Source organism: Scophthalmus maximus, chromosome 10 (genome assembly GCF_022379125.1).
Source record: "Scophthalmus maximus strain ysfricsl-2021 chromosome 10, ASM2237912v1, whole genome shotgun sequence".
NCBI lineage: Eukaryota > Metazoa > Chordata > Actinopteri > Pleuronectiformes > Scophthalmidae > Scophthalmus > Scophthalmus maximus.
In genome coordinates, this window is record NC_061524.1 from 19206775 (window position 1) to 19219349 (window position 12575).

At 41.5% G+C, this 12575-nt stretch overlaps 1 protein-coding gene across 11 annotated transcripts in view; it reads left to right on the forward strand.

Annotated features, from left to right (window-relative positions):
• The window catches only part of LOC118283566 (girdin), a 130486-nt gene that overhangs the window by 91348 nt on the left and 26563 nt on the right, over positions 1–12575 (forward strand). For all 11 annotated transcript variants that reach the window (XR_004784587.2, XR_004784586.2, XR_004784588.2 and 8 more), the window contains 10 exons: positions 5–298; positions 1140–1322; positions 2523–2801; positions 3277–3401; positions 3766–3904; positions 4421–4597; positions 4718–4879; positions 5344–5621; positions 6147–6290; positions 7101–7287. Coding sequence is in view for 5 of the 11 variants with exons in the window: in XM_035605686.2 (XP_035461579.1) it covers positions 5–298; positions 1140–1322; positions 2523–2801; positions 3277–3401; positions 3766–3904; positions 4421–4597; positions 4718–4879; positions 5344–5621; positions 6147–6290; positions 7101–7287 (1968 nt within the window). In the remaining 6 variants the exon portion in view is untranslated. The remainder of the gene's footprint in view (positions 1–4; positions 299–1139; positions 1323–2522; positions 2802–3276; positions 3402–3765; positions 3905–4420; positions 4598–4717; positions 4880–5343; positions 5622–6146; positions 6291–7100; positions 7288–12575) is intronic.

Sequence of the window (12575 nt, forward strand, 5' to 3'; positions counted from 1 at the left end):
ATAGGTGTCTTCTTTGGAGAAGGAGAATACAGAACTGGAGGCAGAGGGCCGTCGTCTAAAGAAGAAGCTGGATGCTACGAAGAACATGGCCTTTCAGCTGGAGGCTCTTGAAAAGGAGAACTCCCAACTCGAGAAGGAGAACCTGGAGCTTCGGCGCACAGTTGAGAGTCTCCGGTCAGCAGGGGCAAAGGCTGCTCAGCTAGAAGCCGAGAACAGTGAGCTAGAGAGTGAGAGGAGCCAGCTGAAGCGCAGCCTGGAACTGCTGAGAGCGTCATCCAAAAAGACGGAGAGGTTAGAGGTAAGAGTTCAGTAATGCCAGACTTACAACTAATTCTTGTCTGACTGGACAGAAAAGCACAGATAAAATAAAGTGTGTGGCAAGTGTGGTGGAAAATCTTTTGATCCTAGATGAGATGAACGAAATAAAGATTCTTGCAAAGTAGTCTATTGGTTTATTTGTAAAGTATAAATTCAGCTCTGTGCAGAGGACCTCTGTTCTGCATGCACACTGATGCAGCAGAAGAGAAAAATACCCGAGGAGAGGGTCTCTCACATATTATAAAAGGAAAGAATGTTCCTTATTTAGAGTTTTAGCAGTTGTCTGGAGGAATAGTAGGAGGAATAGTACAAAACACATAAGAACGATTACATACAATGGAGATTAATTAATATACATATATATATATATACTGTATATATACTGTATATACAGTGGTGTGAAAAAGTGTTTGCCCCCTTCCTGATTTTTTATTTTTTTGCATGTTTGTCACACCTAAATGTTTCAGATCATCAAACAAATTTAAATATAAGACAAAGATAACACAGGTAAACACAAAATGCAGTCTTATATTTAAATATTTAAATTTGTTTGAGGATCTGAAACATTTAGGTGTGACAAAACAAAAAAAAAGAAATCAGGAAGGGGGCAAACACTTTTTCACACCACTGTATATATATACATATATATGCATATATATACACATACTGAAGGTTAATACATAAAATTACCATAACACAAGTCAAGGTTGTGCAAAATAGCTGTGTTTGTTACAGGTAAGTTACAAGGGTCTAGCATTCAAAAGCATCACAGAACAACTTGTTCATGGAAGCTTTTAATACTGTGGCTATTCTTCTCCCAGGTGAGTTACCAGGGCCTAGATACAGAGAACCAGCGCCTGCAGAAGGCTTTAGAGAACAGCAACAAGAAGATCCAGCAGTTGGAGGCAGAGCTGCAAGAGGTGGAGACTGAGAATAACACTCTCCAACGCAACCTGGAGGAGCTCAAAATCTCCAGCAAACGCCTGGAGCAGCTGGAGCAGGAGGTAGGAAATAATGACTTACCATGCCTTAATTTAATGTTGTGCTGTCAAAATTAACGCGTTAATTGTGAAATGTTTAACGCTTTAAGAAATTGCAACTCCAATGATGCATTTTGTTTACTTACTGCGGCGGCTGACCTATGTGACAACGTGTGCCGTATGACCGTTAGCAATTAGCCATCCTAGCTAAAGATGGATACGAACAATGCCTACACGATTTTCAAATTTGTAAAATCGCTGTACCTTCATACTACACAACGTGCTCTCTTGTAATCAAGAGGCTTTCAGTCGTTGTGCTGTTCACACTACGTGACTCATCTGCGACGGGGGTTCACACAACGATAGTACATGATGTTTCACCAGGAGAAATGTATCCAAGGAACGCTTTGTCAGAAAACACTTATGTGAAGTTGTTTGAGCAGACGCTCTGTGTTGTGCTGACAGAGAGAAATAACTTGACGTGTTAATATGTGGTTCCGCAATAAACCCAGCTCGAGGTCACACTCATCATTTGTTGCAACGAAAACGCATAACATGACAGATGCGCTTTTTTCAGAAACACGGAAAAGGCAGAGAATATGGGTGAACAGTGCTGTTGTGGTTTCCAGGTTGACACACACAGCTCACACAGGAGATGGGTTCCCCGACATGTCCAGATATTTAGCCTGCTAGATATCTGGACATGTCAGCGAGGCCTCAGTGAGTCACTTTTGCCTTGCTGGTTTTATTGGAAATCTGTAGTTCACATGAGATAATCACATGCTGGAATGCGGGAAATGGCAGCCTGTCACGGTGAATGAAATAAAAGACAATTTTTTTGACTGCACGCTTATCTGGAGCAGGACAGGTAGCTGTGCTGTAGGTGGTCTACTGACACAGCTTGTGTGGGATGAATTGATTCTGCCTGGGAGAATGCAGGAGCCTGTCAATTGGCCCAAAAACTCTGTCGTGTTTTTGATATAACAATCTAAAGATTTGTGTATTTAATATGTGAAAATGTGTTATTAAGCACTTAAACAACACTGCAACACTTGTAGTACATTCTAAAAAATTACAACATGTTTCCCAGCAGATGTGGATTATCCAAGATTATTTATCAAATTAGATTTTTGGTCTTTTATGTTAAACTTTTATGTTATTCAGACTTAATGTAATCCCATCAAATTATGTTCAATTCATATTCCATTATACCCTTTTCCCCAGAACAAGACTCTAGAGCAGGAGAGCTCTCAGCTAGAGAAAGACAAGAAGCTCCTCGAAAAGGAAAACAAACGGCTGCGGCAACAAGCAGAGATCCGCGACTGCAAGTTGGACGACAGCAACCAGCAGATCTCCACCTTGGAGAAAGAGAATCGAACCATGGGTAAGGAGATGATCTTCTTCAGGGACTCCTGCACTAGAGTCAAAGACCTGGAGCGAGAGAACAAGGAGCTAGTCAAACAGGCCACCATCGATAAGAAGACCCTTGTCACACTCAGAGAGGTAAGCAGCCCTTTTACTGTGCCTGACATTTGGAGATTTTTCTAAAATGTCTAGATTTCAGAATCATATTCATTGTTTTGTAGTACCATCAAATACATGTGTAGAAAAATAACTACAATGAATAATTTTAATCTGAATTTTTTCAATGCTAAAATTTTGTTCATTAAAATTAAATGCAATGTGTTTTTCAATATATTATTGTATTCGATTAATCATAGGAATGTTTCTAAATGATCTGCCTTTTAGATTACTGCAGGAATTAGAAACATTTAAAAATATATTTACACTTTGCTTACATGTAATGTCACAATTAAACATTGATGATTATTGAAATATATATTATAATATTTATATTTTTGTCAATCCTGATCATTGAGGACTGATAATTCTTCCATTAAAATCGTTCAACTTGAAAATTTGGATTTTTTTAATGAATTGATTTTGTCAGTGATATCCAGTGTACATGTGTGTTTAGGAGCTAGTGAGTGAGAAGCTGCAGACTCAGCAGATGATTAATGATCTGGAGAAACTGACTAATGAGTTGGAGAAGATTGGACTGAACAAGGAAAGGCTGCTACATGACGAGAACTCGGACGACAGGTATTGGCTCAAACTCTTACACAAGCCACAGTTACTATTCTGCAATTGCTGTTTAAACTGTTTCAGCGTGGAGCCCAAAGTAAGAAATTGTCTTTGTATCAGAATCATTAAAAATGATCAGTATAAGTGGGACTCTGGTCTGTCGCTTATTTTAGCTCAGATTCTAATGCAAAATCCACCTGTGGGAGATTTCTGAACCTATATTACCCCCACCTGCACACCCTTGCAAAAAGTCAGTTGGCTTTGCTACTGTGGCCTATGATGATAGTCTACCTGTATTTAACATAACAGTATGTAATAACACTCTAGACTGGACACAAACACACACACTCACACACATCAAGGTAACTGAACTTCTTCTAAGGTTTAAGCTCCTGGAAACCAAACTGGAGTCAACACTGAAATCATCTTTGGAGATTAAAGAGGAGAAGATTGCCGCTCTAGAGGCCAGACTGCAGGAGTCCTCGAACCTCAACCAGCAACTTCGCCAGGAACTCAAGACAGTAAGTAAAACATATAGAAATCCATACTAATAAGCAAACAAATATCTGCACAGAAACAGCACTAACACAATACAGAAGACCCAGTATGAAAACACATCCCACAAACTCTCACAAACCCAAAACACAACTTACAGTGTAAAACACTAGGAACAACAAAAACACAGGGGCTCTCAAGGCAGATGCATTATTTATTCATCCACTCTTTCCCTTCTATTGCTCAGTTTATCTATTCATGAGGTGGCAGGAATCTGGACTTGATGTCTGCTTTCCTTTAGATGTGTTTGTGTTTTGAACTTGCTGACACAAATCCAATCCAAACCATTAATGTTGATTGGAAAAGTTGAGGGTTCTGTGGCTATATTCAGAATATCTGTTGTGAGTAAATATTTTTCCAGTCAAACCTAGATCATTGTCTCACTCTCTACCATCTTGGATTTGATTGTGTTAAATGTGTGTTGCAAGTGTAAATTTTAATATACTTAAGTATTATGCGATTGTGTTGACAATTTGTCTCAGGTGAAGAAAAACTATGAAGCGCTGCGTCAGAGGGAGGAAGAGGAGAGGATGGTGGAAAGCTTGCCCCCTGGAGGAAGGGAGGACCCTCGGTGTGTCAGTAAATGGGAGAAGGAGAGTCATGAAGCCACCAGGGAGCTGCTGAAAGTCAAAGACAGACTCATTGAGGTGGAGAGGAATGTAAGTTCATGTCAGGGCTGTAATTGCTTATGTGACTATGTTTCTTTAGAAGCAATGGGCGCGCGCACACACATACACATAGATGTGTGATATCATATTATACCTGTGTGATTTTCCCAGAATGCCACGCTGCAGGCTGAGAAGGCGGCCCTGAGGAGCCAGCTTAAACAACTGGAAACTCAAAGCTCCAATGTGCAGGCTCAGATAGTGGCCCTGCAGAGACAGACCGCCTCCTTACAAGAGAACAATACAACACTACAGACACAGAATGCCAAGCTACAGGTAATCCCCTACATATCCTACATAATACACATTGTTCAATAAACATTGTGACCATACAATGGTTGATAGCTTACACATTATATGTACAGAGAGAAAAGCTATATCGCTTTCAGTGTACATCTAAAATCTCAGGATTATGCCGTTTAATTAGTCACAAAACTTGCGTACGCAAGTTTTGAGACTAATACGAAATTTTTGAGAGCACAGAACAACACCGTGAGAGTAAAACTATACTCGCGTGTGAGCATTTCTGCACTGCGAGCTTTGGGCTGTCTCAAAACTCAACTTGTCGAGCGAGCATGTCTGACAGTGTTGAGCTCTCCTTTCTCTTAGCTTTGTGCCTTATTTGTTATTTTCCGACGTCATTTCCATACTTATCCAACACTTTTTACTTCTCCTCTCCTTTTAAACCTCCCACATCATACTACTTTAATTCATTTATTTTTTTCCATCCTCTCCTCTAGGTGGAGAACTCCACCCTGACCTCACAGAGTGCTGCCCTCATGGCCCAGAACAACCAGCTGCAGAGTCAGCAGAGCAGTGTTGAGGGTGAGCGCGAGGTTGCACTGAAGGAGAAAGAGGAGCTGAGGGCCACCTACGAACTGCTCCTCCGTGACCACGAGAAGCTTGCAGCACTCCATGAAAGGCAGGCAGGCGAGTATGAAGCACTGATCGGAAAGCACAGGGGCCTGAAGAGTTCCCTCAAGACCCTGGAGCAGCAGCATAAGGACTTGGTGGACAAGTGAGTGGGGGTTCACAAGCATTGGATGATCTAATTAAAGAAAATATCCTATGAGGGAAGCATTAAAGGGGCAGTAAGCAATTTTGGAGAAAGCTTCCCTCTCTCCTTTTTGTTGTTGTGCTTTTCTTGCTGTGGCCGGGCCGAGAGCCTGCGACCACGGGTATAGGAATCCGATGCGCAAACCACTAGGCCAAAACCGCGGAGTTGCAGCGCCACCTGCCAGCACGTCTCTTACTGTAAGGTGTCGACGTGTTTACAAACTGCACTCAAACAAACAACAAAATGCACAAACAGAACTGACAGCTAGCAGACCGTGAGGAAATATTCACAGATTTTTACAAAACGCATATTGCTTTAGAATCGCTTACTGCCCCTTTAAACAATCATAAAAGCCACCTAGCTGAAAAACTTGCAGAAATTGTAGACCCCTTGGATAAAGAAAATATATCTACTTTGGGTTGTATTTCTTTATTTGACTGCCATCAAAACAGTTTGTAATGTGTATGTGCGATTTAATGAATGCAGGTACAAGCAGTTGCTGCAGGGGAAGCGGGAGCTGGAGGAGCTGGAGAAAAATCTGAAGGAGCAGCAGGAAATGATGGCACTGGAGAATGAAACACACCAAGCCACAGCTGACAAATGCAAATTACTCAAAGAGGAAAACGATAGGTCAGATTAACCTGTATAAATATTTTTTTCTCAAAATCTATACACATAAATTAGGGGTGTAACGATACATGTATTCGTATTGAACTGTTCGGTACGGGGCTTTCGGGTCATCACACGTTAACAACCAAACCATTCGTTTGAAATCCTAAATCAAGCTTAATTTGTTTAAAATATAATGTTCTCAGAGCCACTGCACTCAACCACGCAGCGCACAACAAGGCAGTGTGGGCCGCAGGTGGACGGGGGGCTAAGCTAAGCTAGCTCGTCGCAACATGGCTAGTAATGCCATTAAAACAATGGTGTATCGCATCTGTCTTAGCGGAACTACCTCAGACATGTCAACTCATTTACGATGACATCACCCCATATGTCAATATGTGGAACTAGTGGGAAACACAGAGCAACACACGCTACAAACTATCCGCGCAGCATTTACGCAGCCAGTCAACTGATTCAAACGGGAAAACCAGAGCAACTGGGAAAAACAAATAATGACAACAATTGGTGCATTTATAATCACGGATTCCAGTCATTTAAGGTCAACTTTCTCATACACCTTATTCCTCATTCCTTTATAAAAGATTGTGGATGAAAATGAACGTGATTTCTGAAATCTAACCCTAACCCCGGGGGTTGTATCAAACCAAACAGTGAATTTTGTGAACCGTTACACCCTTAACATCAATAAATAACATTAATTATGGGAATCAACCTTTAAGATATCAACATCAATATCAGCATTGACCCCCCAAAAATCCATATCAGTCGGGTTCTACTATAAATTGAAAAGTCCATCTGCTCTCTCCACAGACTTAATACTACCTATCATCAGCTGGTGAAGGACAATGAGAATCTGCAGCTGGACCATAAGAACTTAAAGAGCCAGTTAAACGGTGCCAAGCTGGAGCAGACCAAGCTGGAGGCTGAGTTCTCTAAACTGAAGGAGCAGTACCAGCAACTAGACATCACCTCCACCAAGCTCACCAACCAGTGTGAAGTCAGTCTTTTCTTCTCTTCTCAGTTACAGTTTAGCTGTCGAGCCCTTGCTGTGCAGGATGAGGTGTTGGCTCAGTGGTCTTTCATTGCCTGGGTCTTCAGACTCCGAACATCCGCTTACTGTTTGCATGCGCGCACACAGACACACACACACTGAAAGAGAGTGAAATGTGTTGAAGAGAAGAAGGGGAGAGAACAGTGAATGAACACACGGTGACGGTGTAGAGACTTTAGCTCTCTCTCTGTTAGCAGCCTGTTTCTTTAAATAGGGAATAGTGTGGTGTTCTTTACGTGAGACATTTTCATACGGAGTAACAGTCGCAAACGACTCTGATTTGGTACCGTGTTTGCTAAACGTCACTACTTTCACTGACTTGTTGGCCGTACACTCATCATGTCGCTGCCTGTGGCGCTTTGTCAAGTGCTGATACGGCTTAGTGGTATTGCCTCGGGATGTAGCGACTGAATGCTTTGTACAATACTTTCTTTTGTTGCACATCTGTCGGCTCAAACCCAAAATACTCCTGTATCACCGAATTGCGGCTTTTAGTCAGGAATGAATTGTCCAACGTTGCTTCTGGCTCTGCGGAGGTCACTCCATTAATGCAATGTTTTTCTTTGGTTTCACACGTGTGTTGTTGGTGGGTGTATACGCAGTCGCCCTGGGCAATTTCTGATTAGTGAGAATGACTAGTACATGCGCAGCATGGCATTCCTGATTGGTGGGTGTATAAACCCTGGGTCAGATGCACTTCATAACATATTGTAAATCGCAGCCTTTGCGATTTGCAAAGCTGTTTCAAATCAAATTTCGATTTGAAAACGATTAATCGTTCAGCTCTACTGGTTGTGCAGATGATGTTTATGTTCTTGTTTCAAGTCAGGTAGCTTAACTTAATTGGGCAAGAGTGAGGCTTTGTTGGTTGATCAATGGAGGGATCAGGCAGTGCCCAGTCTGCTGGGATGACTTTAGTAAAAGTGTTGGTAGCTTTTTGAGGCTTTCAAACAAAGAAATGGGAGGGTGCAACAGTGAAAGTGTGCATGCGGTTATCTAAGACATAAGAGACTTTATTATCATTGTAGTTTCGCAACAAAATTTTGTTTGGGAGATCTCGGAGACACCTGCAGCAATATAAAACAACAAGAAGAGGAAGAAAAATCTAAAATATATATACAAAACTAATTGAAAAATATATACTTAATCAAAAAATACTGTGGTGCCATGGCAGAGAATGTTCTCTATAGTGCCCCCCTAAAAGTTCACCATGAGCTGAGAGGGGAGTTTGGCTTTCCTGAGTTTCCTCAGTGTGAGGAATTGCAAACACGGTAAACGGTATGGGTTGGCACACTATGGAAATGATTCCGGTAGGGATGTCATGATACCAAAAAAATCTAGTAGTCTGCACCGATACCACCAAAAACACGTTACTCAATACCAAATTCGATACCAAGGTGTAAAAAAAAAAAAGGACAATAATACTTAAACAATAACTCCTTTATTAAAAAAATATTTGAACATAAATCATAAAAATAACAACAACAATAGTGGCATGTAGCCTTCAAATAATAAATGAAAAGAAACAATTTAACATTACAAAAAAAGCTGGAAATACTATGCAATAAACTTTATTATGGCACAACTTTATTTTTTTTTAAACCCGCCCATTGGAAGGCTTTTAGATATGATAAATAAAATTAAGCAACTCTTAATATGGCAAAAAATAATAACAGGGCATATAGCCTTCCAAGTATTAAAACAATACAACACAATAAGATTCAGAAATCATATTGTCTGTGCCTCTGAAGAGCTTCTGATATGGTTTGCTGACTTTGCTCCTGGTGGATCCTCCTCTGGCTCATACTGGAAAAAAAGAGAGATTTCAGTTAACAAACATACCGTCTGACAATGACTAAGAAAACAGTAGAGGTTACAGGTACAGTACAAAGGCATGCGAGCGCACAGACGCACACAGGAACTCACAAACACCTTAAATACTCTGATCATCAGCAACATGTTGACGGGACACAAGACTGAACAGCTGTTAGCTCAATACGAGTTAGCGGTAGCGTTGTTAGCAAACGGCTATTGCTAACATTGAATGGCGATTTCAGCATACGGATTAGAAGTTAAACAGTTTGTATATAATGTTAATATGAATTGAAACTCACTTACCTTGAATTATTTGAACTGATCTTTATGCCTGTCTTGTAGCTGTTAACTCCCGTGGTTTGAAATGCACGATGGCATCTTTTGCATATAGGCTTTAGCGCATTAATTATGACGTCCGCCTCGAACGCATGTGACTCTTGTCAGGACGGAGCAGAACTTGTTGCCATCTGCCACTCGTACTTTTTCAGTGTGCTGGAGGGCATTCTTCTTTTTCTTTACCATTTGAGGACAGACTACAACACTTGTAAGCTATATGCTGCCCCGCTCTGTTCCGAAAGAATTACTGCCTCGGTTACACATGGTACTTACGCTACTGCAGAAAACCAAGTACCATCACGTTTTCAGAATGTTTGGACCGACTTGGTACGGTAGTATCGGTTCTGGTGACATCTCTAGATTCCAGTCATAGAATCGTTGTGGCAGGAGGGGTTATACACACTCCTCAGATGAACAGTAATACACAATTAACAGTGATTGTAAGGGAACTATGTCTACGAATTACCAAACTTGCAAAATAGTTAAGCTAACCAAAAGATTGGCTAGTATACAAACGAAACCAACATTACAAGATGAGGTAGAATAATTAAGTAAAGGGTCGATTCCTGACAGTTATTCACAACAACTAACATGTATGTCCTTCATGCACACATCAATGAGTAATTGTTGTCCCTCGACGGGTTTTTACCACGTTGACAGCAGGATAAAACTCTGCTCGTTAACTACAGCGGATCAGCGACTCCGTGTCAGGAAGATGAAAGAGGGAGAGAGTTAGTCCGCATGTGCAACGTGACCATATTGAGGTAGTACTGGTAGACTTTTGTACACTCAGGAAGAAAAGCCTCTGTTGAGCCTTTTTCACCAGGTTTGTCAGATCATTTGTGATGTGGGTCCCCAGGAATTTGATGATGTTCACATATTCCGTCTCCTCCCTGTAATGAGTCCCCTCATTTCCTCAGATCAGTGGATGATTTGAGGCATGTAGGGACCACAGCTTGCCAAAGGGAGAGGTTGAAGAAGGCCTGGCACCCTGTCAGGTCATGCTGCTTTGGTGATAGCAATCTTCATTAGAGTGGATCTAACCTGGTGGTGCTGTTGGACTCTTCACTGGTTTGTGGTTTCCTGAGGTTCCTCTCTGTTGATGGTGTCGTCAAAGCGGGCAAAGAACTCGTTCAAGATGTCAGGAAGTGTGGCTGTTCTGTGGGGTGAAGCTCTGCTGGAATTGTTGTTAATGAAGTGCCCCTCAATGCGCTGTTGGTACCTGCACTTGACTTCTCTAATGATGGCTTCTCTAATGCCCTTCTTCAGCTCTCTCTGGGCATTACTGTAAGCCAGCCTGGAAATGGAAATGGTTTCTCCTCCAGTTGTCATATAGGGTTTTTGAACATGTGGTCCTTTGTTCCAAAGACAAAGGAAACCAAGAAAACTCAGACTACAATGGTTATTCACCGTACTGTATCAAATCTTGGTCTATAGCTACCATTGGTCCTTGTGTCCCAGAACCCAGGGGGTCACCAAGCCAATAAAAAAACAGCTCCCCTTCACATCTTTCTCTTTTCTCTTCCTCACTTTGGGTTATAAAGATCTCCCTTTTAGTAAATGGTAAATGGACTATATTTAGTGCTTTTCTAGTCATATAGACCACTTTACAGGAAAGTCACCTTCACCCATTCACACACATTCATACAATACATTGTCTCAAGGCACTTTACATAGTAAGGTCAATATTACAATATTACAGGGAGAACCAAACAAACAAATCCCACAATGAGCCAGCACTTGGCGACCATGTGGAGAGAAAAAAATCCCTTTTAACAGGAAGAAATCTCTTGTAGAACCGGACTCAGGTGTGGGCGGCCATCTGTCTCGACCGGTTGGGGTGAGGAGAAAATGGGGGAGAGAGGAGAGGCGGGCAGTAAGAGGGGGAGAGGAGAGACAGGAGGAGAGAAAAGAGATCAAGAACAGCTGTACAACTGCAGCTTAAATATCTACCAGACTGATACTTCAAATAACAAAAATAATACTGACACTTATAGGTATAATTATGTTGTTGTTGTTAATAATAATAATGACAGATTTGGGTCCTGCATCTCTGGAGTCAGAGATACACTAGGAGAGAGAGAAAACACAGACAGTTAGTGACATGTATACTAAACATATCAGGGGAGATGGGAGTTGTATAACAGTTGCTTTAATCTCTACCAGACTGATACTTAAAATTACAAAAAATAGTACTGTTTAGGGGGAGAGAGAAGAGGTGGGCAGAAAGGTGAGAGAGAGGAGATAAGTGGCGTGCCCGGTGTAGACATCCACCCCTGCCTGTCTAGGCTGTTTCCCTGATCACTTCTCTGAAAGGGGAAGTGAGAGGGAGAGAAGGTGAGAGAGGGAGAAGTGAGGATCTTCCGATGGTCGACACTGCTCTTACTATAAGATTTCCCAAAGAGGAAGGTTTTAAGTCTAACTATAAATGTAGAGAGGGTGTCTGCCTCCCTGACACAAACTGGAAGCTGGTTCCAGTGGAGAGGAGCCTGGTGGCTGAAGGCTCTGCCTCCCGTTCTACTTTTACAGACTCTGGGAACCACAAGTAGTCCTGAGTTTACAGAGCGAAGCAATCTATTAGGATAATATGGAAGTATGAGCTCTGTAAGATGTGATGGGGCCTGATTATTAAGAAGTATTTTGAATTAAATCCTGGATTTTACAGGAAACCATTGTAGAGACGTTAACACTGGAGAAATATGATCTCTTTTTATAGTTCCCCTCAGAACTCATGCTGCAGCCTTTTTGATCAACTGGAGGCTTTTCACAAACTATTGGGGCATCCTAACAGTAATGAATTACAGTAGTCCAGTCTAGAAGTGACAAATGCATGAACTAGTTTTTCAGCATCCTTTTGAGATAGGATGTTTCTAATGTTCTTGAAACTACCAGGTGAAAAAAGTCTGTCATAGAGACTCGTTTATGTGTGAGTCAAGGGATTTGTCCTGGTCAAAGATAACTCCAAGGTTCCTCACAGTAGAACTGGAGGCTAAGGTAATGCCGTCCAAGGTCACTATATGCTCAGATAGTATTTCTCTGAGGAGTTTAGGGCCGAGTATAATTACCTCCGTTTTGTCAGAATT